Here is a 27766-nt window from a genome sequence, read left to right on the forward strand (position 1 = left end):
GGAAAAATATTCAAATCACAATTTCTAAAAATGGAACATTGAATTATAGAAAGGATATTTCTTCACATTCCTAACCAAAACATGTTTTCCTCAGGATATTGCTTAGATTATAATAAATGTAAAGTTTGTTTGACATATTGTTAATCACAATTAATCGTGATTATCATATATATTTTGTCAATGTTTTAATCGTTATAGTAAATCCCCTTTATTTGTTTAATTTTCATTAATTAAAAGATAAATTAAACACTCTAAAATACAAATAAATACAAAATAAAAAAAACAACCTAATCACGGAGTTTGTCCATATTTTACCCAGTGCTAGGTTGTTTTTAACCCAGCAGTTTGAAAACAGTGAATTAATGCTTTATGCCTTCATTTTACAACCAGAAAAATGCAAATTACACAACACTGAATTTCTGAGAAAAATAAACATTTCACAACGCTATTGTAAGAATAATAGAAACTTGTTTTTACGCATTCAAATATTTAAACATGCTAAAACACAGAACTTGGTAGCAATTAGGGCTGTCAAAAGATTAAGATTACAAGTTTGAGTTTGCCTAATATAAGTGTGTGTACTGTGTGTAATTATTATGTATATATAAATACACACAAATTAATGTATACATTTAATAGAAATATGTTATGTATAAAATATTTTTTTTATTTATACATAATATAAGTTAATAAAACAATAATAAATACATATACTTGTAAATATTTCTTAAATATATACACAAATGTGTTTGTATTTATATATGCATAATAATTACACACAGTACACACACATATATTAGGCTCAAACTCAAACTTCTGTTTTGTATGTGATTAATCATTCGACAGCCCTTGTAACAATAAAACATAAGGTGGGCAAAAATAAAACATTTCATAATGCCCTAAACATGTTATTTTTGTTAAACTTTTAATAAACTGATGTTAAATTGTTTAAGTTTCATGATTTTAATTAATTAGAAATGCTTTTGTTTAGTAAAATTTTATTTAACCATTAAGAAGGAGTCCATAAAAATTAAAAACAGAATTTGGCAAAAAAATAAAATTAATTTCATAAGGCCCTATGTAGGTTATTTGGCTGCTATTACTAAAAGAGCTGCGCTACTGAACATGACACGGATCTGACATGCATGCTCGTAGCTTCATTCGCGCTTTAATATGAAATGATACAGGCTTCAGCATGCGCTACTGCATTTGTGCGTGCAACTGAAGCGTGCATGCTATGAGCACAGTATATCGGCTGACAGGACAGGTAAATTCATTTTACTGACATGGCCTGACAACATCTCATCAACATCTGACCGCAGTTCACTGTTGTTCCACTGAAGCTCCCTCATCACCTGTACTTTTCCTGGTCTCGTTTTACTAGCACCTGTCGCTGAAGTGAAGTTGCAGTGCGCGTTTGAAAAGTCTCCCATTTGACGTGGTCATTAAGTCATCCTTTGACTAAATAAGAAAAAATAAATAAATACAAAAGCAGCAGCTGTGAGTGGGGTGGCAAACCCTAGCCCCGCCCCTGTGTTAAATATTTTTAACACCGTTAATCTGGAAAAATTAATCACCTGCGTTAACGTACTTATTTTGACAGCACTAATGATAATATAATGATTCCAAAACTTAACACTCTTGTAAGCTAACTTGACTGCTAAATATTGACTTAAATATTTCCAAAATAAACATATCCTTACTTCACTGTCGATGCCAAATATTTGGCCTGTTACAGTACAAAGTATTTCACTGCTGCTCATGAGCAGAAATTGTTTGATAAGCAGCTCACTACTTCTCCAATGCAGACACACACAAGTGCTGTTCTGTGCATGATAAGATGTGGTAGTAAATCCCACGGGACAAAAACAAGGAAGCAAAATATGAGCAACGTGTGCTTTCTCCAAGAGTCTTTCGTAGAACTTAAGGTGGTACTACTTGTGTTGATGAAGCAATTGTACACAAAGGGGGGTGAAACTGAACTGAGGTTCAGCTCGAGCAATCACTAACAGCACTGAGACTTTGAGGGATGATTTTAAGTGCTTCTTGAACAGCAAACAAAATCTACAATGTTATTTCAGACATAGTCAGAAGAGCCACAAAGCCCATTAAGCATTTGAGTAAACATAAACCAAGTTTACCGTAAATCTTTACCGGATCACTACAAACTATGTTCAGACATGACGCTAATTTGATTCTCTGTAACTCGTCTCCTAACACTGGGTTCATCTCAAATGAGAATACATTACGACCTCACATGCACCCACTCAGAGGAAAATCACGGGTATTAAGAAAAACACAGGCAGCCAATTTGCTTCCTCAACCCTGCTGGCCCTCTCCGGCCTCACTTCATATGACAACAACACCACTGCAATCAATGTCCCAACATTACTCCAGCTCACATTTCCTGCCTGGATCAATTAGAAGCATATGGCACGTCACATGGCTCCTGTCCGTTCTTTCATCTGTTTCTTTTTACAAATGGATTTTTCTGTTCTTCTTTGGGTAGTAGCAAATCAATGGACTGTTTACACGTCACACGAGACTTAAAAAAACCTCTCACATGGAAACCTGCAAGTGTTAACTTATATTACAGAGCTATTTGCAACTGAATTAACGCATAAAACCTTTGTTTTGTTGATATAAATTAACGTATTTAAGTTGATTCAGTGATAATAAAAAGTCTTTTAAATTTAATTTAGCTATTACAATTTTAGGTTACTATTTTGTTCTTGCACTTGCATTACACACGTTATTCCAAACCGTAAGACCTTTGTTCATCTTCTGAACACAAATTTAAGGAATAAGGTCATTATTAGTGTTTCTTTTTGTTTTCTTTGCACACAAAAAGTATTCTCGTAGCTTCATAACATTACGGTTGAACCACTGATGTCACATGGACTATTTTAATGATGTCCTTACTACCTTTCTGGGCCTTGAACGTGTCAGTTGTGTTGCTGCAGAGTCAGAAAGCTGTTGGATTTCATCAAAAATATGTTTGTTTCATTTTTCATTTTTGGGTGAACTTTCCCTTTAAAGGAATAATTCATATATTTATGGAGAAATCTGCCATCCAAGATGTATACGAATTGTGTGGATTACTTCTGGATTATTGTAATGTTTTTAATCAGCTGTTCACATTCTGATGGCACCCATTCGCTGCAAAGGATCCACTGCTGAGCAAATGATATAACGCTAAATTTCACTAAAGTAATTAATGCTACAGAAACTCACTGCACATTTTCAGCAAATTTCCATTTTTGGCTGAACCATTTCTTTAGGAAGGATAGGAGGGAAGAAATTAAAGGAAAAGTTCACTTCCAGAACTAAAATTTACAGATTTACTCACCCCTTTGTCATCCAAGATGTTCTTTCTTTCTTCAGTCGATAAGAAATTATGTTTTTTGAGGAAACGTTTCAGGATTTTTCTCCATATACAGACTTCTATGGTGCCCCCAAGTTTAAACTTAAAGAGACAAGACAAGCATTTGAGGTTAAAAAGTATAGAATTTGTCAATTTGTTTTGAAAATGACCGATCGTTTCGCTAGATAAGACTCTTCTTCCTTGGCTGGGATCGTTGAGAGCCATTTGAAGCTGCATTTAAACTACATTTTGGAAGTTCAAACTTTGGGGCACCATTGAAATCCACTATATGGAAATGTTTTCCTCAAGAAACAATTTCTTATCAACTGAAGAAAGAAAGACATGAACATCTTAGATGACAACGAGGTGAGTAAATTATCTGTAAATTATTGTTCTGGAAGGGAACTTCTCCTGTGAAATGTCTTGACAATAATCTGTGGAATGCTTCAAACATAATTGCATGAAAAAACAACTCTTCAGTATCAATATTTTTCATCCAATTTAATATCCAATATCTGTGAGTATATTTTTTATGGCATAATACCACTCGAGCCAATATCTTTCTCTTATTATAGTCTCTTCAACAAGAAAGAAACCTAAAAAACCCTATATGAGATGTACAGAAAGTTCTGTTCAAGTTTATATCACTAGCTAACTTTTTAAATGACACAATTAATACAGTTTTCAGTCTACACAGACTCTACAGGAAAAGTACTAGCCTACTTGATAAAGAAGGGCCATTGGGTCACTTGCCCATTGGTCAGCTTGTAGTGTGCATGACCTAGAGTGAATCTAATTAGCCCTTATGTCAGGGTCATATACTGCCATTTGGGCTTGTTCAACCGTCATAAATTGCTATGGACTGGGAATCATGCTACAGGATGCTTATCACCACAAATATGCATCACTTCCCACCGGCCACAGTCTTGTTTGAGGCTGCTATCTCTCTGGCTTGCTGCTTCGTGTCTGACTGGGGGCTTTGCTGGACTAGCTTTTATTGGACACCAAGTTGCCTCTGCATATTGGCAGGTGATTTTCTGTCTCACTACCCATTAGCTAAGTGTGGTTTGTTATGTTGCCAGACCCCTAATGATAGCAGCAGCTGGTGGGGAATCTGAAAGAAGTGAGTGAAAAAGAAAATGGCGAGTCACAGGACCTTGTACTCCTTTTGTCTGGTTTCTTTCTCTCTATGGGGTGGACTAAGAGCAAGGGAATTTTTTTGTGCTCACCACCTTGTTTAGACTGATGAGCCACTGGTAAGCTATCCGGGGCCAGGAGGAGAGATAAACAGAGGTCAGTCGAATACATTGAGGTCTCCTGAGGAAATATAATCTTGAAGCAGTCAAACAGGAAGCAGTGAGCTGCTTGTTTTTCCTGTGTGAGACAGGCTCACTGAGGCTTACAGTGACTTAGTAGTTTTTCAAAGACAAACACTGTACAATCTTATGTTTTGTTTAGTGCTGGTGCTCAAATGTTATTGGTGATTGACAGTTATCAAGGTTCAGCAACTGCTTTCAAAAACTTGATGGCTTACATGGCTTATAAATAAATATGGATGGACCGTCACTGATAAATATTAGCCGATATTTGGATTAAACCTTTGATCTGCCAAGTGCTGAATGTACTTAAATTCAGGGCTAGTATTTTTAAGTGCAGCATGTGCATATTGCAAGATAAACGCATTTGTTTGCATTTAGGAATTTAAATGTGACCCTGGACCACAAAACCAGTCAAAGGGTCAATTTTTTGAAACTGAGATTTATACATCATCTGTAAACTGAATAAATAAGCTTTCCATTGATGTATGGTTTTTGGCCGATATACAACTATTAAAAATCTGGAATCTGAGGGGGTGAAAAAAAATCAAAACACTGAGAAAACTGCCCTTAAAGTTGTCCAAATGAAGTTCTTAGCAATGCATACTAATCAAAAATTACGTTTTGATATATTTACTGTAGGAAATATATTGGAAATTTACTGTCAGGATTTTCTTCCCTATTGTGGTGTATAAATGAGTTAAAAAAAAAAATCCAAATATACTGAATCACTAGCCACGTTTACGTGTACATTTTTTTGTCATTCTGATTAAAATCATTCCGATTGAAAGATTCAGTGGACTGTTCACATTAGATGTTATCTAACCCAATATGGTGTTTATACTGTATGTATAAACACTCAATAAATAAATAAACATTCAATTTTGGGACACGCTGATAGTGTAACAACAAATACAAATCACCAGAGGAAAAAACGCCAGTATTTGCCTTAATATTTTAAATAAGTACATGCAATTGCTTTGAATAAATTTCTTAATGTTAAAGCAGTAAGGGATAAAATAACAGTACGACCCTCTGTAACGCGGCTTTGAAATGAATCGCATTATGATACTAAAAAGTTTTACTGTACTTAAATCGAACAAATACACGATTTCTTACCAGTTGCTGAACAATGAATGAAAGCGTGCAATCTGTGATCGGGTGACTATGTCACTTTCTTATGCACACCGTTTTAACAGTTTTACTTTCACTTTCGAAATCTATCGTTCAGCAAGGAGGGGCATGGATGGACGGGGGGGCACGACCCGCGAATGCCCCCCACCTTGGCGTGACACCTGTCCTGCTTGACGTAGATGCAAAGTGATCCGTTTAACACGTTTACATGGCAGAATTAAAATTTTGTTCGGTTTATAGAAAGGTTTATTCCACCCCTCTCAAACCAATTACAATTTCATTCAGTTTGAGCATTTTTATTCCGACTGAGGTGTTTATATGGAGCATTTTAATTTGGATTGGACTTTTAAACCGACTACAGTGCTCCATGTAAATGCACCTATCGTCATTTGTTAATTTGTGTTAATTTTTTTCTTTTTTTTTTAAAGATTACAAGGGCACATGAATTAAAAAAAAATATTGATGTGCAACGATAAATCATTTATAAAAAAATATATTCAATAAAAAAATAAGGATTGTCAATTTTGGTTTCATGGTGATTTTGACTTTCTCAATTCCATATAAAATACATAATTCTTCTGTATTACACTGAGGTTTGGACTGTTTCTACGTTAGTATTAACACAGTGCCCACTGTGGAGAATCATGATCAGTTTAATCAGTGTTATTTAACACCCCAAAAGACTATGTGACAAAAACAAGACAAGTTTAAACCCAAACCACGCCTCTTCCTCTGTAAATGTATGCAGCTGAGAGCAATAACATCCCAAACATTCCTTCCTTTGGGAGAAAATTCTTGGTCAGCTGATCAGTAGTACTGAACCACTCAGGAATGATTATGCTATAGTGAATTCACAAATGCACCATTCTCAGAGGCAAGAGAAAGCATCCTGACCTGAAAGTGATCAGAGTAACAGAGGAAGTGGGTGTTACTGCTTTATGTCAGTACTCTGGTTTCTTCATACACAATCTTCTGCTAAGAATCATTACCTTGCCTCAGTTCCAATTGAGATGGCAGTAAAAGAAGCAGAGTAACTTGTGGAAGTTTAGCTTTTGGATTTACTGTGCACACCGACTTTTAAATGATAGACTGTCTTCTTTGGATATTGTCTTTTGGGGGGTTAATATCCTCCCTCACTGCGAATTGGGGAATGGATGTGCTAATGTCCTTGAGAACATATTTCACATTAAATATAGAGCCCGGTGTCCCTGTTCCAGCTCCTGACTGGATCAGGATTAATGACCTCCACTGGGTTCACTGGCATAATGACCAGTAGGTCAGACAACCGCCTCGGGTCAATTCAACACACTAGGTTAACTAGAACAGCATGTAAGCTAAAATTGGTACAATGAGGAATGGACACACGACAGAAAACTGCCCTGCTGAACTAATCAAAAACAAGCTTTGAAAACAGAACTTAAAATCTGCGATCAGCAGGAAAGATTGCAATGGTTGATATCGACATATTCATCTTCCTTAGTCTTACCACAATGGCACTTAACCAAGTCAAAGTGCCCTGCACCTCAATAAGCATTCTAATGGTGCTATAAATATTGATTAATAATTGATTTACAGAGAATTTTAGTCTCAAGGATTTCTGGTGATTTCTGAGCATCCTGTAACCTGAACAAGCAGAGTATAAAAGAACAACTAGGATAGAGAGGGAGAGAGAAAAATATACATCCGAACACTGGAAGACGACACCAGCCAGCCCAAGAATGATTATAGATACTGCACTTCCCTCGAGCCATTCAATACATACAGGAGGATTGAGCAAAAACGAAATGATTCAGCAAAATTTTGAATAACAAGTGCAGCTAATGGAGATGAATTTGCCTAAACATATTAGCACATGTCTGATAGAGAATGCCAAAGACAGAAGCCATGGCAATGCAAAATGCAACAATGGGCCTTAAAGTGCATGCACAACAGAACTGGGATTAAACACAAGTTTGCTAAGCAATTGAGCAACACTGGCTGGCGTCTAGCGGGCCACCTTACTTATGCTCCGAGACACGAGAGCTGCTAATTTAGTGCAGAGGAGGGCAAGGAATGGTATTACTGTTATCGCAAATAAAGAGAGTCATGCTTGTGTCCCTTATCCCCTACGTCACTGACTTTTCAGAACAGAGAACACAGTGGTGCAGGGCCTCTTCAGAAGAGGTTATGCAAGTATATCGTACAGAGGGTGTACAGTTCTGTTTACTGAGTCACTGCAAGAGAATCAGCCAAAGAAGGGCACCTGACTATCTGCAAGGTCTCACAAAAAGCAAGTCAGCATCCAGTGTACGAAAAACACCAGTGAACAACCAGCAGTCTTTTTATGAGAAGTTCTAATGTAGGAAATATTCAACACAACAGCAGAACATAGGAAATGACGTGACAGTCATGTGAAGATGTCAAATATCATAGGAAGTTTCTAATCTCACGCTTTGCAAAAATGATTTTTGAAATTGTTCTCTTTCATAAAGCAAGATGGATTTTAACATACGTGACCCTGGACCACAAAACCAGTCATAAGGGTCAATGTTTTGAAATTGAGATTTATACATCATCGGAAAGCTGAATAAATAATTTTTTTTATTAATGTATGGGGTTGTTAGGATAGGACAATATTTGGCCGAGATACAACTATTTGAAAATCTGGATTCTGAGGGTGCAAAAAAAAAAAAAAAAAACTAAATATTGAGAAAAATCACCTTTAAAGTTGTCCAAATTAAGTTATTAGCAGTGCATATTACTAATCAAAAATTAAGTTTTGCTATGTTTACAGTAGGAAATTTACAAAATATCTTCTTTAAACCTGATCTTTACTTAATATCCTAATGATTTTGGCATAAAAGAAAAATCGATCATTCTGACCCATACAATGTATTTTTGGTCATTTTGCAACAAATATACCCGTGCTACTTATGACTGGTTTTGTGGTCAAGGGTCACATATTTGCAAAGGTGACAGAATAAAACAAACCATAAAACGTATTCGGCTCACTATGTAGACAAAAATTCAATTAAATTATGGACAAAGTCCTATGCAATATTTCTTGCTTGTTTGGATAGTAATTAGCTGTCTAAAAATCCGCTTAAGCTGGTTTTAGCTGGTCTGTCAGCCTGACCAGCCTGGTTTCACAAGGGTTTTGGCCATTTTTCAGCCTGTCTGGCTCTAAGTCCATTTGGCTGCATAGATAACCCAGCTGAAGACCGGTCCACCCAGACTAGAAGATCAGCAAGGACCTGCAGACCATCTTAAGACTCCTTCAAGATGCCTTTTCCAACGTTATTAAGACAGTTATTGATAACTCTGACAAAAGCTGTAAAGCATCCGTTCTGGTGAATCTTTTTGCACACCTGTTTTAAAATATCACTGCATATACACACACTTACCCCCATTAACAGTAGCAGGTGCGATCACGATGCCCTTCGCCTCTATTTTGGGGGAATTCTGGCCGTACCGCCCGTCATTTTTCGTCACCATCTGTTGAGGATTGCCTTTATGGTCCAAAACGGTGGCGTTGACCGTAGCGCTATAATAATCCTCCTTGTTCACCATAGTTTTGTCGGCACCGATAGACAGCGTACACCTGGGCGAGACGAAGGCGAGGAGGAAGGCGAGAAGGCAGCTGCTGCATGACGCCGGCGCGGCCAATCTCTTCAGCATCTTCGGCAATGTCTTTACCGTTCAACGCAACCAGACTCTGCGAATCTTTCAACGGTCAGCGCTCTGTCTCAAGAGCCCTCATGTAAACATACTGTCCTCCTCTCAAGCCACAACGTTCATATGGAGAGCCATGCGTCGCTTCCCCTGACAGAAAGAAAGGAAGAAAGGGTAGATAGATTTGTCGACGTTACTGACTTTGCGATGACAACAAAACGCGTGTATGTCACCAGAGAGGCTCGAGTCTGCGTTGTGGAACCCGTTTGGTGTTATTAAAGGTGGATAGACTTATCTACAGGTCATTTAACTAATACACTGCCTTTTAAAGACTGGTAAAGGGCAACAAATGTATCTCTTCTGCTGTCAGGACCGCTTTGTTCGCGCAGCCAGCCCTGACAACCAGCTGCTATGCAACAAAAACACCTTTGCTCGCTAGCTGAGATTTTGATTTATTTAAAAAAGGTTATGACGATACATCTTACCTGCTCGGTCGCTTCCACCTGTGTTATATACAGTCAAAGTCTCTTATTGTTGTGATATTTCACAGCGCCGTGGCTCATTCGGCCATAGGCAGACCGATGTGTTGCTGTTCTGCTCGCCTTTTTCCTTCTCGCCAACACTGGGCTGTACGCGTGTGCGCATGCGCGACGCAGCGCGTCTCTCGCACAAGTGAGATCAGATCAGTGGGAGGGAAAGACGGGGCCACATCACCATCATCTCAAAATGCGTATGCTGGGCCTTAATCACTCATTTAATACCAGAGGAAGCATTTGTGGCCGTTTACTTTTACATTTTAAGAGTTTACAAGGAGTTGTTGATGTATTTTATGTGTATTAGATGTTTTGTGACAAATTTGACAAAGATTTGACTATTTTATAAATCATTTTTATTTTGCTGGTGATCAAAACTGTTTTATCCCAGTTTGCTCATCTGAAAGATAAGGTTTATGAAGAAGCACGGAGAGCACAATACAGTATGATGGCATAATACATTAGCTGACATAAACTAACAATATTGCTTTTAGCATTTTTAATCTTTGTCAGTGTAAGTCAATAGAAATGCAGTTGTTCATTCTTTATAACTTTAAAGTAACAACTCTGATTTTTAAGAATGTAATAGTAAATGTTGAAATTAACTCAGTGAATAATACTCCTACTACACCTTTTAATATAATGTTTCATTTCAGGATAAATTGCTTGTTTTATTCCTCATTTGTAAATTGCATAAATGTAGTCTACATGTTAACTAATGTAGTTACACTATACCTGTCAAAAGTTTTTGAACAGTAAGGTTTTAATGGTTTTTAAAGAAGACTCTTCTGCTCACCAAGACTGCATTTATTTGATCTGAAGTATAGCAACAGCAGTAACATTTTGAAATAATTTTAATATTTAAAATAATTGTTTTCTTTTTGAATATATTTAAAAATGTAATTTATTTCTGTGATCAAAGCTAAATTTTCAGCATCATTGTCTTCAGTGTCACATAATCCTTCAAAAATCATTCTAATATGCTGATTTGCTGTTCAAGAAACATTTTTATTATTATTATTATTATTAATTTTTAAACAATTGAGTGGATTTTTTTTTTGTTTTGTTTTAAATAAAAAGCTTTTGAAACATTATACACTAATAAATGCTGTTCTTCTGAATAATTCTCAGCTGTTTTCAACAATCATAATAATAAATGTTTTTGAGCAGCAAATCAGAATATTTGATTTCTGAAGTATCGCGACTGGAGTAATGATGCTAAAAATTCAACTGAAATCACAGGAATAAAGTACATTTTAAAATATATTCAAAGAAAACAGTTAAATACTTTTTAAATACTAAAAATATTTTAAAAAAAATTGTACTGTTTTTGCTGTACTTGGGAGCAAATAAATATAGGTTTGGTGAACAGAAGAGACTTCTTTTGACTGGTAGGGTAAGTAATGTTAAATGGATCATTATTGTAGTGTTACTCAGGCAACTAATTTATTCTCCTTATATATTAAATGATATAGCTTGTTTATTGTTTGCAGGCATGTGTATTGTTTTATTTGGTTATGTAAAATGCATGCACTCACTTATCTGGGAACAATTTGTGACTAAATAGGTTAAGTCATATTTATGGTGCCTGCAGAACATTTCCCACACCTGGCTGCATCTGTATAGCCAGATGGTATGAAGGTGCACTGGACAACAGATCCAGCTCACATTCTATAATGAGGCTTTTCTTTTCTTTTCTTTTCTTTTCTTTTCTTTTCTTTTCTTTTCTTTTCTTTTCTTTCCTTTTCTTTTCTTTTCTTTTCTTTTCTTTTTTCTTTTCTTTTTCCATATCATATTATTTCCCTCCTCATTGGCCATAATTTAACTAATTTAACTTTTAACTGCCCATCATATGCAATTTTCCTGTGTAGCTTAATTGCAAACATCAGTTTTTGGCTGAACCATATCAACAACTCATCAGATCTCTGGCTCTCTCTAGTGGAGGCCATATAGTCCTACATTACAATAAATTATATTATTACAGTGTTGTTGTTTTTTTTTATTATTATTTAAAAAGTAATAAAGTACCTTTTTTTGTGAAAGTCACATTATTTTTTAATTGTTTTATGATAAAGATTTTTACCACATTTGTTTTGTTACTTTTAGAATGCCATTTACACATACTGTAGTTTTTATTCTTGTACTCTTCAAATGTTCAATTAACTATTGAATGTTAAACATTATGATCTAAACAAAGAATTAAAAAAAAACAATTTCTGTATTTATTATTTGAATATTTCAATATTTTTAAAATGTCATTAAGACTGCACCACAGCTATTTATATATTATATATATATATATATATATATATATATATATATATTTATTTTATATATTATTATATTTTTATTTTAAGTTTGTGAGGTTGCTAGCTAGCAAGATGAAAAGACTGTATCATAACTGTATCACATCACATCTAGCTTCAGCGACACCTGCACCGTTTTTGCTTTCTTCCATTTTAATACTTTTTTATTGAAAGACTACCTAAAGTAGACTTCCTTTTAGTAAATGTAGTAAATTTGGCATAGTTTTAGTGCTGATTTATAAAAATAATAAAACAATGTTGGCACACAAACATTTTTAGAATAAAGTTAAAATTACAAGTTTGAAGTTGTGTTACAGTTACTCTTTGAGAAAATTCCACCATACTGTAAAAAAAAAAAAAAAAAAAAAAAATGTCTCGCTTATAAATGTTGTAAAATGTTCCAGTCCTTCTATTCCAATTTGAGATCAATGCAGGGCAGATGGAGTGTAAAACTGTGATAGCGACCACAGCTGATTTATGCATTGACGTGATACAGGGCATGGCATGCACAGACATGACACAATTTGACAGTTGACTAACTGAAATCAAATTCCTTCTTCTACTCTCAGACAGGGGAGCATTGAAAATGGCTTGTAGCTGTGGCCAAAATGATGGAGTTCCTGTCAGAAATCTTAAGATGCGTTGCAACAGGACATACTGTGTTTTTTTTTGTTGTTGTTGTTGTTGTTGTTTTTTGTGTTTTTTGTATAGGGCAGGCTATAATGATGCCAATCTTGCACGTAAGGAGTACAGCAACTGCGCCATCTAGCGCTCAATATCTGAATCTACATTTCAATAAAATTACATCACTCAAATCTGTCATTACGTTCATTGAGAAAAAACGGTTTCTACAAACAAACAAACAAAACAACTACTAGTTATTTACAAAAGTGTATGGAAATATTTGTGAAATATCGTATATTTCTTCTAAAATGCAATTACATCTCGGCCTCTGAATCGTTTGCGCACAATGTAATAATCTTTATTAATTTTATTAATGAAAATTATTATTATTAAAAAAAAAAAACCTCAAATGTTTTTTATGGAACAAAGTGTTACTATTAGTTGCCGCCTTCCTCTTTTTATTGTTTTTTTAATCAATAAAAGGACCTATAGAAAGGACAGTGCATGTTGTTTTGTACTTGTTTTGTCCAGCAACTGGCATTTTCCCAAACTCTTTCATTTCCTCCCTAAACACCTCTCTATTCCTGTTTGGTGCATAGATGCGGTTACAAAACATTCCAGAATGTGTTACATTAGCATTGTTCACCAAATGCCTTAAATATAAATGCAGGCATAATTTATGTAAGCTATATAAAAAAAAATAATTACTAATACACATAACTAAACATCTCCAGATTTATTATCTGCAGAATTATTTGACATTATACTTCCAACACTAACCATATACAATACACTGTATATTCAACTAGCCAGTGTTGGGGAAAGTTACTTTTAAAAGTAATGCATTACAGTACTGTGTTACTCCCTAAAAAAGTAACTTATTACGTTACTTAGTTACTTTTTTATGGAAAGTAATGCGTTACTTTACTTTTGCGTTACTTTTAAAATCTGGGCAGGGCTTGCTTGTTTGTTTTTAATATAAAAAGTTATATTTTTGGCAAATGTAAAAGCCTTTTCACACCAAAAGCCTCAGGCTCTGAGAAAAGTTAATTCACATCTGTACAGTGGACTGCAGAAGAAAAAAAGTCAACTCTTCAGCAATGAAAAAAAAAGGAAAATAAAGGTTAGATTATCTTGAGTAATTATAAATATTAAAAAATACATTTTATAATAATAAAATGGAATTAAATGCATAAAGGATACTTGTAATATTTAACATTAATTGCAAGTTTCCGTCATATTCTGAGTTGAATTTTCGAAGTAATTGGTGTTACTTATTTGAAAAAAATAACTTAGATATTTTCTTGTCAATTAAAAAGTCATGCGTTACTTTACTAGTTACTTGGAAAAAGTAATAATATTACGTAACTCGCGTTACTTGTAATGCGTTACCCCCAACACTGCAACTAGCGTTGTTCAAAAAGGTATCAATAAAGTTGTCAGTTGTTTTAACATGGTCATTTTTTTAATGATTATTATCATTTCAAACGACCGTAACTACACCCACATGAAGTAGGCTACAGAAAAGAACCATGTAAACAGGGAAGCAGACACTCCAGTCTTACCTACTCAGCATCTTCACAGACCGAGAGAGAGAGAGAGAGAGGGGGAACAGTCAAGAGAGACACATTGATTGGTCTAAACTCTCTAGGGGGCAGGATGTGAAACCACACAAGAAAACACAACTAATAAAACAGCTGTTTGATTAACATTTATGTACCAGACACAAACGCTAAGCGGAGTAATAGAGGATAAATGATAAAGAGGCGCAGTGGACCGGTAGTTTAAAAAACCTGAAAAAACTTTGAACAGCACACCGCTAGAAAATAATCTAGACAGGGGAGAGATTACATCTTTAAACCTTTAAAAACACTTATAAGTTTTATTTAAAGAAACCGGGGGTTCAGCGCCATGACATTTTTTGTATTTCCTCGAGTGCCTTTTCTCTGTCTCCTCATTTTTCTGAACGTCTCATCAGCTTCAAAGGCGAACATTTCCCGTAAGTCTTGATTCTCATACTAATACTTTAAGGTTAACACCAACATCCTGTTTTCAGTGTTTGTAACTTTACTTTTCACGTACGTCTTTTGTCAAAAACATCAGAAAAAGTTACGTACAGTAATCTAAATACTAAGCACAGTAACCAATATTGCTTATACTATAAATCTACCTTGATTTTCACATAACGTGGTTCTATTACTATACTTAGTTCACTAATATAATTTAGGTAAAGGATGTAGGAAATATGTGGGCGGCACTTCACTAACATGCACAGACATGAGATTCAATTTAACACATCTACATTTTGTCATATTGAAGAGCGGGGACAGCTGAAACAATTTTGGCATTTCCTTTAGTTTCTCAGAGACTGTATTAGAAAGCCAAAATTTTAATACAATAAAGCCACATCTGTCAGCTACTGGTCCACATTGCTGCAACATTTGTACATGATAATATACATACAATTTACACTTGAACAGACAAACTGACCCCACAACAGGGGACAGTTGCAACATTAAAATGTAATGAAATCATTCTTAAATATCATTTAGCAATTTCTTTTGTTTTATTTGTGCACAGACAGGGTCCTCAGTAAGGTAAATTGGCTGTATAAAACCAAAGAATAGTAAATGAAGAAACATTCTCATGTTACAAGTAGATTTTTAACCTATTCACTTAAATACAAAAAGGAGAGATACCTAACTATTGAAAGGTGTCCATTATTAATCCATAAAATTACAACAGTGTTGGGAAGGTTACTTTGGAAATGTAATAGGTTACAGATTACAAGTTACTTGATTTAAAATGTAATAAGTAGTGTAACTTTTCAATTACTTTATTAAAGTAATGTAACTTATTACTTTTATTTACTTTTTGATTACTTTTCCAAAATTTCTAATATTTTCAACTGTTAATGATCAAGCATATAGCACTGACTTAAGTTGCCCCGAAAGAGTCTGAGCTGTGTAATAATTTAATTTAAAGCACAGCCATGACAAATTTCACTTTATTTATTTTTTTAACTTATATTTTGGGGCTTTTTATGCCTTTTATTGTGATAGGACAGTAGAGAGATGACAGGAAAGAGCTGGGAGGAGAGAGGAGAGCAGGATCGGCAAAGGGCTTCAAGACGGGAATCGAACTCGGGTCACTGCACTATATGTCATAACAAGATCATAACATAAATAACATCATAACAAGAAATAGTTTAATAGCTATGATACTGGGTTTGAAATCAAATGTTTGCATAGTTATGACAGAAAACACTAGCATCTAACAATGCCTTGGAAAAAAACAATTTAAAAAAGTTTATGCATAAACCCAAATAGGAAATAAAACAGTTATCGAATAAGCGTGTATCCTATTCTGTGTCCTAAACTCCTGAAACATTGGTGTCTCAATTTAGAGCAGTCAATGCAAATTATGAAAGAAGTCAATTAAATCTGTAAGTGGGGGTGGGTGTGTGAAAAATTCAGATGTAATCCCCTTTGTAATCACTGGCATTTTTCAAAAGTAACTGTAATTTAATTACATATTTTTTCTCAGTAACTGTAACTAATTACAATTACATTTATTTTGTAATTAAATTACGTAATTCCGTTACATATAACTAGTTACTCCCCAACACTGAATTACAATTATGTAATGTTATGACAAGCTTTTAAATCAATGGTGTGGTAAGGGACAGCCTGTTGGGATGGTTTCAACAATGAATTGTTGTGTGTGCCGTGACAAACCTCGACACAATATCATTTACACGCTAGCTATGCCTATTACAAGCTTATGAAAACACTGATTTTAAAATGTTAGACACTATGACCAAAAATCTGATCTTTTACAAAAAATATTTTTTTTACCATGAAAATGTTTTTTTGTAGAAGGAATGGTTACATGTGGCTGATTTCCTCCAAGGATGAGGGGCCAATAAAGCGTGTGCAGTATGAATATCATCACTGTAGCTTCCATCCCCGCTCTCCCCTAATTCCCGTACTTCTGCAAATAGAAAATGGTATGGCATAAAAATTTGAAATTGTGAGACACTTAGTCATACGTAGCCTATGCCATAAAAGGTCAAAATTTATGCGCTAAAATTTCGAAATTATTCCTTTAGATGAAAAGCCATAGTTTTGAGTAAATAAGTCAAACTTTCTGACTGACACTTCATAATTTCAACTTCTTCTGTCATAATTATACATTTTGATGTCAGATTTTTTTTAAAGTGGTCATCGGATGCCCGTTTTCCACAAGTTGATATGATTCTTTAGGGTCTTAATGAAGTTTATAATATACTTTGGTTAAAAATTATCAATGGTAGTGTAAAACAACACCCTTTTTACATTGTCAAAATTAGCTCTGCAAAAATCAACCCATTATGATGGATTGTTCCTTTAAATGCAAATAATCTCTGCTCGCCCCGCCCCCTCTTCTCTGTGGAGTGAGGAGCTGTGCTGTGAGAGATTGTTTACTTTAGCCGCCCTGAAAGTTGCTAACTAGCATGTTATTAGGAAAGGTGATTGCAGAGATTCATAAAACACCCTTATACTCACTTCCACTGTAGGTAAAGCTGGATCACGAATGATTTGCACGAACATAGACGCATTTATGTAGATCCACTTCATCTTCAGCGGCTCAGATGTCAGGAGTAAATGACAACCACTATGTTCATTATTACATCCAGCAACGCAACACCTAAATTGCTCAATCGGAGATATTCTTGTCTAACTTACACCCTGCTCCAGCATCAAAACAATGGAAATCGGACTGTTAAAGCTGATTTTGGGCGGGTCTTAGGTAAGACACTTATGCCAGTCAACTATGGTGGGAGCTGCCTCTGAGGTATCTGAGAATGGCTTGATTTGAAAAAGGGGATATTATTTTTACAGATTAATTAAAAACCACTGCATGGATTATTATCATTATAGGGTAGAATTGTACATACACTGCCAACACACATTATTGTTCAAACAACATGTAAAAGTGAACTTTGCATCCGATTACCCCTTTAAAAGTCACAATATTTCTTTAAAAAAAACATTTTGTCAATTTTACCTTTAAATTTCAAAATTTTGATTTATATCATACTTTTGACTTTTCTCATACTACTTTGTATCTCATCATTTTCTGTCTTATTTTTTATCATAAATATGATTTACCAAAGCTTTTTTTTTTTTTTTTTTTTTTTTTTTTTTGGGCGTCAAACTTTTACGACCTCTGTAGAACACGGTAAATGATTAGTCATGATGAGTAGCCTAAATGATGAAAGAATTTTCATTTTAAGCAAATGATGTCTATCTGACTGGATTAATTTTTCAACCACAAAAGAAAATAACATCTAGTATCTAACAGTTTTTGATTGCTTTCTGGGTGGTCCTACATTGCGACTGAATGAATAAGTCTATTTCGCCATTCTTAGGAAGAGTAACAAGATACAAATAAAACTGACAAATCTGTCTTTCCTTCACTTAGGGGGGCGAGTCTTTCCTCTGTTTGACGGTAAACTTTTGGACGAGCATAAGGAGCAGATCCAGAGTTACAGCTTTACACTAGTGGTTCCTCTTCTCTGCCTCTTTGCCTTTTTGATTGGATTTCCGACAAACATGTTGGCCCTCTGGGTGCTGCTCTTGCGAACCAAGAAGCTCCCATCTACCATTTTGCTGATCAACCTCACCATCTGCGATCTTCTGCTACTGCTGGTGCTCCCGTTCCGTATCGTCTACCATTTCCTGGGCAACAACTGGACATTTGGAGAAGCATTCTGTCGTGTTGTAATTGGGTTCCTTTATGGAAACATGTATGGCTCAGTGGTTTGTCTGGCACTGATTGCCATGGACCGCTACGTAGCTCTCGTTCACCCTTTCGGTGCCAAGACGCTTCGAAGTAACAAGAATTCTGTCTGTATGAGTGTTGTAGTTTGGATAGTGGTTTTAGTTGCTGTTGTGCCCTTGTTAGCCTCACAACAGGCCTATACGATAAACAACTCTTCTATAACAACCTGCCATGATGCACTACCTATAGAACAGCAGAAAAACTACTTCCTGCCGTACTTTGCTACTCTTTTCTCCCTCTGCTTCCTGCTTCCACTGCTGGTTGTGCTGTTCTGCTATTCTGCAGTGTTACACACCCTTATGGCTGAAGGGCAGCGTTTTGCTCATGCGATTATAGTGACTGCCCTGATGTTAATGGTTTTTGTGGTGTTCTTGTTACCAAGTAACATTCTCCTGCTTTTGCATTACGCCACATCAAACTTTAACCTTTATGTTCCTTACCAGATCGCTTTGTCTTTCAGCACCTTCAACAGCTGCATCGATCCTTTCATCTTTTATTATGTGTCTAAGGATTTCAGAAAGAAGTTATGGCAGGCTCTCAGATGTTCTGGGTCTGATTCAGAGTCCTCCTCGGTATCTAGGACAAAGATGACCTTGTTATCAAAGATGAGCAGGACTGAAGGAGCAGCTTGATCATGAGGTTAGCATGACAGGCATGCAAATCAGGGGATATTATACAACACAAAAAATGTTAGGGCGTATTGAACGATTGAACTACTAATATAGATTCTGTCTCTGTCTACCCATTTGTCAGTCTGCCTATCCGTGTATATAACTTAAAATTAGTTTCATTTGCACAGGAAAATCTGGCAGGAAAAGATACTAATTCATTTCCTCCTTATTTCCTTTAGTCATTAGTGATACAGGAGACAAATAGATATATTTATAAACATTTAAAAAGGCAAGGCAACATGCAACAGTAGTCAAGCTTTCAGGCTTTTTGCATTATGGCTCAATACATGTTGGCATCTAAAATCTGAATGTGTTGAATGTAGGGGTTTAACAGTACACAGATGTCACGGTTCGATATGGTTTCGGTACAACAGGAAGAAAAACAACAAATCTACTATGCTTGCTATGCTAAGTTTCTTTTCATTTATTTTGAACAGACAGTACAAACGTAGCCTATAAGTGCTGAGTTTCAGTTCTGTGACAGAATAGAAACTCAAATGGCAGAAAGTGATATCATATTTGTTTTCTTTAATGTACAAAAGACCTTTTACAATGATGCATTATTATTAAGACAATACATGACAGAGTTTTAAGTTGATTTTGCTGGTACAAGGAAACAGCTGAAGTAAACGCGCCGGCGCACACACACAAAACATATCAGTTCCAGGCTTCCAGCATTGCTAACTTGATTGTTTCATCGTTGGAACGCCACTGAAGTACAAAGCCTATAATTTACATACTAAATAATAGTTTTGCATCGCAAATATGGAAATATTATGGAATATTTGGATTTGTGCCGAATGAGATAGGTAGGATACATGAGCACAAAGCTCCATTTCGCAAACAGTTGAATACGCAAGAGAGACGAGTTCAGAATCAGCACATGATCACTGTCTAGTGGACTTTATTTTCAAGTGCACAATGGCATGGACTACTTGCACAACTACTTCCGCGTTCTACTTGTTTCGGCTCGGGAGTTTCCGGTTAGCGTTCAGCTCACCTACATACAGACAGTTTCTAATGAGGACGCAGATTATTACTACAATTTAGGGCTGCCATTTCTTTAAAAAAACAATTTATCATATTTTCTGCGTTAACATGAATCATATTCAACCTGCTGAAAGGTTACTATAATAGTAAAGGTTACTATTTCCCCACTAACCCATTCTCATGAACAGCATTTTTCTTTTATTGATCATAATTCATACCTGATGAATGTACAGTTTTAATTGAGTTTGAATGATAAACATCTTTACGAAAATTAACCATAGTTTTACTATAGTAAAAGTGGCATGTTTTTCCATTTGTATTCAACACTTTTTCTACAAATAACCTACCATCGTTAAACTATGGACATTGTAGTAAAACCCTAGTTAATTTGTTGTTATATGATTTAACTTCAATTGCAATTTTTGGTTTTATTTAAAAAGAAAGCCAAACCATGGCTAATTTGTTTGTGTGCATTGGTGCTCTTTTTCCGAGCCCATTCTGCTTATTCCATTGTTTAAAATGGCTGAATGAATGTGAGGTAACTGCCTTATTTAACAATGTTAAACATTTAAATAATTTATAACAATAACATGTTGACAGTGTGACTATTGAATACTCATATTTTGGCATTAGACTACATACAGTCAAATGATGACAGAATATGACACAGAATAGTGACTAAAATATTTAATACAGATAAATAAATAATTTCATTATGATCTTATTCATCAGATCTCACAAACTGCAGCGTCACGATTAGGCCACTATAGAGCACTGACCCTGTGGTGAACAATCTTTCTCAGATCGGTTTATGTTGGATTAAAACTTTACATTCCCTTGAGTTTGGAAAATTCTGTACTGAGTATTCATCAGAATATGTCTTCTCCTGTCTCTGAAATTTCCAAATTTGAAATCATCCCTCGAAATCTCATTTTATTAGGCGTTTAAGTCAACTAGATGATTACAGCACACTGAAAATGTACATAACCGGAAATAACAGAGCCGTACGGTTTCAAAACGGAAGTGCGTCACGAGGCTCAGTGCAAGTAGTCCATTCGCTGTTCTTCTGCTGGCGGTTATCAATCAGCGTTGCATTACTGCGGGTGCCCCCCCTTTGAATGGCTTGTATTCGTTGTAAGGCCTCATGCACCGAACCGAGATGTCTGTACCGTGACGGTTCTGTAAAAATACATGTATCGTTACACCCCTAGTTGAATGCTGTTTTCAACGATACACAAGATGACTCAGATGTCTCAGTGGCCTAAAGTTGACTGCTAGATTAATACTGGTCTTCATGTAGTGATCCAACAAAACCCAAAAAACTCTGTTTGTAGTGTGAGTACGAACTAGCGTTAGAGCTTCTGTCTTAAATTTCCTTATTATTATATTATATTATAGTACACAATAATGAAGGATGCGACTGTTGATATAAAAATGTGGAATATCCAATTAATTTAATTGAACTGTGAACTAAAATCTGAGATCGAACAATGGATGGTAAAATGTAATGTACATTTCAGCCATGTAATATACAGTATAGTGGAAATGTGTATCGTATTAATTATTGGGCCTTTTTTGAGCCTGTTCTTGCAATAGAAGCATGTATGAAAAATAATCTTTGTGTATGTGAATGAGTGTAAGTATTAAGTACTGAACCATATCAAATCCACAATGTCTATCTCTTATGTCAAGAACTGATGATTGCTTTTTTAATTGCTTGTTGTTAATTTTAATATTAGCTCTGTACATGACAATCAAATATATAGTATATTTGAACAGTATGTTGTTTAATAATGTAAAAGCTGACAAATGTATTTTTGTAAGATGATTTGCTTGAAAAGTATTCCTCTCTTCCATTACATCTACTTGGCAAAATTAAAATTTAATGTACTGACTACACAATATTTTATGTCTGTGTAGCTTAATTGACTACTGTAGCTGAAAACACTCATTCTGCACTTACATTTAATACTCCTTTTAGTGGACAATACTGACCTCTAGTGGAGACATTTAAACACCTCGATATGACTTGATAAGGCTGAGAACTTCCTAAAGGCCCTAAAAGGTTTTAATAAACTGAGGTTTTCATTTTTAAACAATGCAAAAATACATGGGTGGGTATATATATATATATATATATATATATATATATATTTTTTTTTTATTGCCAGCACTCTAGGCCTGTTTTTTTTTTTCTACCAAAGATTCACAAGTCTTATTGACCCAGGTTGTCCACTTGTGGCCCAGACTAATGCTGTTATATGTGCTTTATGCCAACATGTTGACTTTTTCATTATTTTTTTTGTTCATTTGTTATATATAATTTTATAGATTTGATTTTTATAGATTTTTCAGAAAAATTAAGCTATATAACAACTAATAACAAACAGGCTAGAAATGTAGGAGTTCATGCCCAATTTGATAGCAAGGTTCCTAGTCAATCTCAGAAACTACTTAGCATTAAAACATCCTTTTATTATTTTATTTTATTTTATTTTAGGTGCTGCCAGGGGTATACATGCTATAAATGTGATGATTTCTAAATTGTGTAATTCTTATTGGTTGGGCTAAGTTACAACATAGTCATAAGCCAGTGATTGGTTGTGTTGTATTTTAAATTCAATGATATTTGTCTGAATGTAATTGCCTGATGATGGTCATGGAACCAAAAGACTGGGATCAATAAGATTTTTATTTTATGTATTTATTTTAATTATGTAATTATGTAATTATGTAATTATTTAATTTAATATACTTTAAAATATAATTTATTCCTGTCATGCAATGCTGAATTTTCAGCGTCATTACTCCAGTCTTCAGTGTCACATGATTCTTCAGAAATTATTTTAATATGCTGATTTATTATTAATGTTTGAAACAGTTGTGCTGCGTAATTGTTTTTTTTTTTCTTTCTTCTTCTTCTTTCTTTCTTTCTTTTTTTTTTTGGAACCTGTGGTGCTTTTTTCACTATTATTTAATGAATAAAGAATTAAAAAGAACAGTATTTATTTAAAATATACACTACCCTTCAAAGTTTGGGTTGAGTACATTTTTTCTTTCTTTTTTTTTCTTTAAAGAAACTAATACTTTTATTCAGCAAAGATGTGTTAAATTAATAAAAAGTGATGGTAAAGACATGTATTGTTAAATAAAATTGTAAAATAAGTCTGTTTTGATTACAAATCATATAAATATAAAGGCACCTAACTGTATGGGTAAAATCCTATCAGGAAGCTATATATATGATGTAGATATTGCAATGGATCCATCACAGACACAATAAAATGATAAAGAATGAAGATCTGGGTTTGAGTAATGAATGTTTAAAAAAAAAAAAAAACAACAACAAAAGAAAACAGCCCACCTCTCAGAAAGTATATGTAGAGTGAACCTATACTTAAAGTGTAGAAATAAATGTAGACTGGCAAACAGGCAAATACACAGCTGTGCATAACACATTCATAAACACACACAGAAGTATGTATGTCTGGTTTGTAAGAACACAGTTAACGTGCCCTAGATTGACTTGCAACAACAAACGGTCCTTTGATTTCATTCTTCCTCCTGCTTTGTGTTTGAACCGTCTCTCTACTACATGTTCGCTTTGTCCTGTCACTGTTGAAAGCAGCAGAAACAAAAAAGGAGAAACATGAAATAGCTGGCAATAACAACTGACAGTTGAACTGATTCTGTGCTGTGGTTTATTTGCAATCAGGCTGCAATAATTCAACGGCTTATAATTTTTTTTTCTTTCTTTTTCTTTTTCTACATTCTATATTTTCTACATCTTTAATGCTACATTACAGCCTTTAGGCATGATTCACAAACTCTTACTTGTCACTGAAACGTATAATGACATTTCTAACAACAGTGTATTTTGTTCACTTGGTTTCCCCACATTCAGTGGTTCAGAAGTGTTGCGATTTTATAATATATTGATTTAAAGAGAACACAAGGGCAGACTTTATTTGCTTTTTGCAAACATTGATTGGCAAACTGGAATTTGCCTACTAGCACACACACAGTGTCAAAGGGTTTAGATTTACTTTACACATTGATAAAATGGCAATATGTATGTATTTGTATTTAATAGTTTATACCTGGTGTCCATCATAATGTATGTACATAATGTACACCAATTTATCTCTTGAAACTCTCTTTGCAGCAAATTTAAGCTTTGATCTTTTTTTCACCACCACATTTGTTCTGTAGTAGCACAATGTAGAATAACAAAATATCTAATGAGAAAAACTAAAATGGTCAGTGTAGAGTGATGTAAAGAATTATTTTGCATTGTTTTGCACGGACTTATTTTCACTGCAATAGAAGATATATTTAAAATAGAGAGTGGTCTGTTGTTCCTCTTTTTAGCTGTTATGCAATATTACTGTGTTTGGACTGTGTGTATGAGTGTTGAAAGCAGAATTTCCACACGACCCTGGCGAAAATATAAAAACTCACAGTTACATGTTCCACATTACACTTAAGGACAACAACAGAGAAGCAAAACACTTACAGGATCATGAGACTTTACATCCTTTTCGGTTTTCTGCTTTTGGCTGGTAAGACATTTAATTATTAACAATTGAATTGAAAAAGGACATTAGCGTTATGCTAGACAACGTTCTTGAAACTTGTAAAAGCTTCTTATGAGTAAAAAGGCACAGTCTACAGTACAAATGAAACGTTCTAAATTTACATTTAATTTGTTTAAGGTTAAATGAAATGCAGTTAACATTTTCCCGCTAACAAGAATGAGTATTAAGATGAGTTTTATTGTTACCATTTTAAGATTTGCTCAAATTTGCTTAAGTTTTATGGTGTGTCATTTAAAAAAAAATTGTATGCAAAATAAACATTGCAAAAACAATTAAACAAAAAACTGTAATTATTCAAATTAAAGTCTCAATGCGTTTCTCTTTTTCAGTGATTTGCAGCTGTGGTGTTGATGCTAGTCAAGGTATGAAATGTAAATGAGACAAAAAACAAAAAAACAAAAACAGGCAGACAAGTATAGACAGACAGATCATAAAGTAACAGAAAATTATTTTTCTTTCACAGTGAAATTTGGCCCCCTCTGCAGTGGTAACCCAAGTAACCACATAAGAGAATGTGATAAGAAAGGCTGTGGAGCCTACGGAGCCCCTCGGTAAATTGTGTTTTTGTATCTGACTCCCTTTATATACAGCTCCGTTTCTCCAACAAGTTTAGTTTTCTCTGACCTCTTCTCATAGCTCTTCCCAGAAGTCACAGATGACACATTTAGTGGAGGCCGTGCTATGATATATTGATATCATTCTTTTGTTTTGAGTGTGTGCACGTACTTGACACCACCCAACAGCCCGTTGTTACTAAAGATCAAGAACAAATTGCTTGATGCATCATGTTTGATTGTACATTAAAGGGGTCCTATTATGCTCATTTACAAAGTCTTGATTTTGTTTTGGGGGTGTACCAGAACATGCTTTCATGCTTGGTGGTTCGAAAAACACATTATTTTTAACATAATTTACATTATTACAACACATCCCAGCCTGGCACATAAGGCACGATTAGTTCTGGGTTTAATGAAGGCACGCCTTCCAAAAAACAAAATGTGTTGTGATTGGTTAGCTGTCCCACTGCATTGCGATTGACGAACAGCTTCGACGGTATTTCAGTACTACCACGCCCATGGTCAAAGAAGCAAGTTCTGTGTACAACTGTGATTCTTACGTTTTAAATATGGCTATTTTTCTTACAAAAACGAATCGATTCGCCATGTAAGGCACTTTTTATTATGGATGAATGCATATTATTGGACTTGTTTTGGACTGATGAGGAAAAACACCCATCTATGCCATTGTAAAGCTTGGGAGTGCCCGGATAAATTTTAGTATAACTCTGATTGCATTCGTCTGAAAGAAGGAAGTCATATGCACCTAGGATGCATGGAGGGTGAGTAAATAATACGCTACAGTAGTGTTCTGTCCTATCATCAGCCTGTGAGATCACCAGTACATGATATTATCATGCTAATGTATTTAATTATTTACATACTTAGTTTCATTGCCCGAAACCAGCTCCAGCATAAGGTTAAAAGCAGCCTATCATTATCAAAGAACATCATCACTGACTGACCTAACCTATTCTAGTGCAAGTTTATGCATTTTAAAAACACTTACGATATAAGTGAAGCTACACTGTATGATGAATAAATCTCTTACCACACACTGCACACGTCTGCGACACATTACGACTACGGCAAACAGAGTAGATCGTGGCTTCGGTATGTGTTTTGACCCCTTGTACTGAACACGTCTGTGGTGCGTTACAGCTCTGAAGCCACTCTAGTCAATGCCTGTGTTTATACCCAATGCATGTTTTTATGCCCAAAGATACACGCCACACATTGACTAAAGTTCAAAAAGTGAAAAAGCATAATAGCTCCCCTTTAAGATTTGAGAGCAATACTTGAACAATTACATTTGATTTGAACTGATTTGAATAAATGATGACAGAATGTTAATTTTGTTGTGAATTATTCTTTGTGCTGCAGTAATAATGGGAAAGGGAAACATGAGGGTCTTGACATTGTGTGTGCTGATGGAGCCACAGTTTTCGCTCCATTTGACGTGAAGCTGAACGGCAAAGCTGTACCATACCGAGTGAACAATGCTATCAATGATGGAGTTAATTTGAGCGGAGGAGGTCTGTATTTACATCTTCACATCTGTTAAATGTTCTAAAAGCATTAATGTAGCACAACTTACTTTTATAGACTTCCATGCTTGTAGAAAATAAGTAAATGCTTGCTTGATAAAATAGTAAGACATGTGAAAAAAGATTTCATACATCAAAGTTAAAGTCACAGTAATCTTCTATCTCCCCACATGATGTGTTTGGCAGGTCTCTGCTTCAAGCTGTTCTATGTTAAGCCGATCAAATACTCTGGGACCCTGAAGAAAGGGCAGAAGATTGGAACTCTGCTCCCAATGCAGAAGGTTTATCCTGGCATCACTTCCCACGTTCATGTTCAAATGTGTGACAGATCAGATCCTACCAAGTACTTCTGAGCTGATGGCCACCTGCAGACCACTTCAGATCTTGTGCCATTTATATCAGCTTTCTTTCTTTATGCTGGTGCCTTGCACTTTGCAATCTAATAATAAAGTTCTGAAGACTATTATGTTCGCAGTGTTACGTGTGGTAAATTATATCATTATAGCATAAAAATAATGCAGTTTTTTTTTTACTTATTCACAAAGAAATACAAAACAGTGTCTGATAGCATATGCACTGAAGTTATAAACACTGATAATTAAGCAAAGTTAAAAATAACATATGACATTTGAATTTATAAAGTGTCTGT

The 27766-nt window shown here is 35.0% G+C and overlaps 3 protein-coding genes and 1 long non-coding RNA gene across 6 annotated transcripts in view; 2 read left to right on the forward strand and 2 right to left on the reverse strand.

Moving 5' to 3' along the window:
• rnf130 (ring finger protein 130) overlaps positions 1-10117 on the reverse strand; it is a 53931-nt gene extending 43814 nt beyond the window's left edge. For all 3 annotated transcript variants that reach the window (XM_051127378.1, XM_051127380.1, XM_051127377.1), the window contains exons 1-2: positions 9951-10117; positions 9198-9615 (exon numbers count right to left, since the gene is read on the reverse strand). In XM_051127378.1, the coding sequence (XP_050983335.1) occupies positions 9198-9471 (274 nt within the window). In that variant the 5' untranslated portion in view covers positions 9472-9615; positions 9951-10117. The remainder of the gene's footprint in view (positions 1-9197; positions 9616-9950) is intronic.
• Positions 10118-14387: 4270 nt separating this feature from the next.
• Positions 14388-26817, reverse strand: LOC127176519 (uncharacterized). Its single transcript, XR_007829112.1, has 4 exons — positions 26622-26817; positions 19195-19330; positions 16786-16921; positions 14388-14504 (listed from the first exon to the last, which is right to left on the reverse strand). It is a non-coding gene; the product is annotated as an uncharacterized LOC127176519 (long non-coding RNA).
• On the forward strand, positions 14654-22323 carry si:ch211-132p1.2 (proteinase-activated receptor 4). The gene is made up of 2 exons (XM_051128231.1): positions 14654-14927; positions 18395-22323. The coding sequence occupies exons 1-2, from the start codon at positions 14840-14842 to the stop codon at positions 19384-19386; spliced, it is 1080 nt and encodes a 359-aa protein (XP_050984188.1). The 5' UTR covers positions 14654-14839; the 3' UTR covers positions 19387-22323.
• LOC127176517 (leukocyte cell-derived chemotaxin-2) lies at positions 24811-27583 on the forward strand. Its single transcript, XM_051128232.1, has 5 exons — positions 24811-24977; positions 25343-25375; positions 25477-25564; positions 26954-27105; positions 27304-27583. The coding sequence occupies exons 1-5, from the start codon at positions 24938-24940 to the stop codon at positions 27468-27470; spliced, it is 480 nt and encodes a 159-aa protein (XP_050984189.1). The 5' UTR covers positions 24811-24937; the 3' UTR covers positions 27471-27583.
• The last annotated feature ends 183 nt before the right edge of the window (positions 27584-27766 follow it).

This window comes from Labeo rohita, chromosome 14 (assembly GCF_022985175.1).
Source record: "Labeo rohita strain BAU-BD-2019 chromosome 14, IGBB_LRoh.1.0, whole genome shotgun sequence".
NCBI lineage: Eukaryota > Metazoa > Chordata > Actinopteri > Cypriniformes > Cyprinidae > Labeo > Labeo rohita.

Bases quoted from the DNA above. Each gene is read 5' to 3' on its own strand.
- LOC127176517 (XM_051128232.1), top strand. From the start codon at position 24,938: ATGAGACTTTACATCCTTTTCGGTTTTCTGCTTTTGGCTG. The intron at 24,978-25,342 runs GTAAGACATTTA...TCTCTTTTTCAG, and splicing joins CGGTTTTCTGCTTTTGGCTG to TGATTTGCAGCTGTGGTGTT. The intron at 25,376-25,476 runs GTATGAAATGTA...TTTCTTTCACAG, and splicing joins TGGTGTTGATGCTAGTCAAG to TGAAATTTGGCCCCCTCTGC.
- si:ch211-132p1.2 (XM_051128231.1), top strand. From the start codon at position 14,840: ATGACATTTTTTGTATTTCCTCGAGTGCCTTTTCTCTGTCTCCTCATT. The intron at 14,928-18,394 runs GTAAGTCTTGAT...TCCTTCACTTAG, and splicing joins TTCAAAGGCGAACATTTCCC to GGGGGCGAGTCTTTCCTCTG.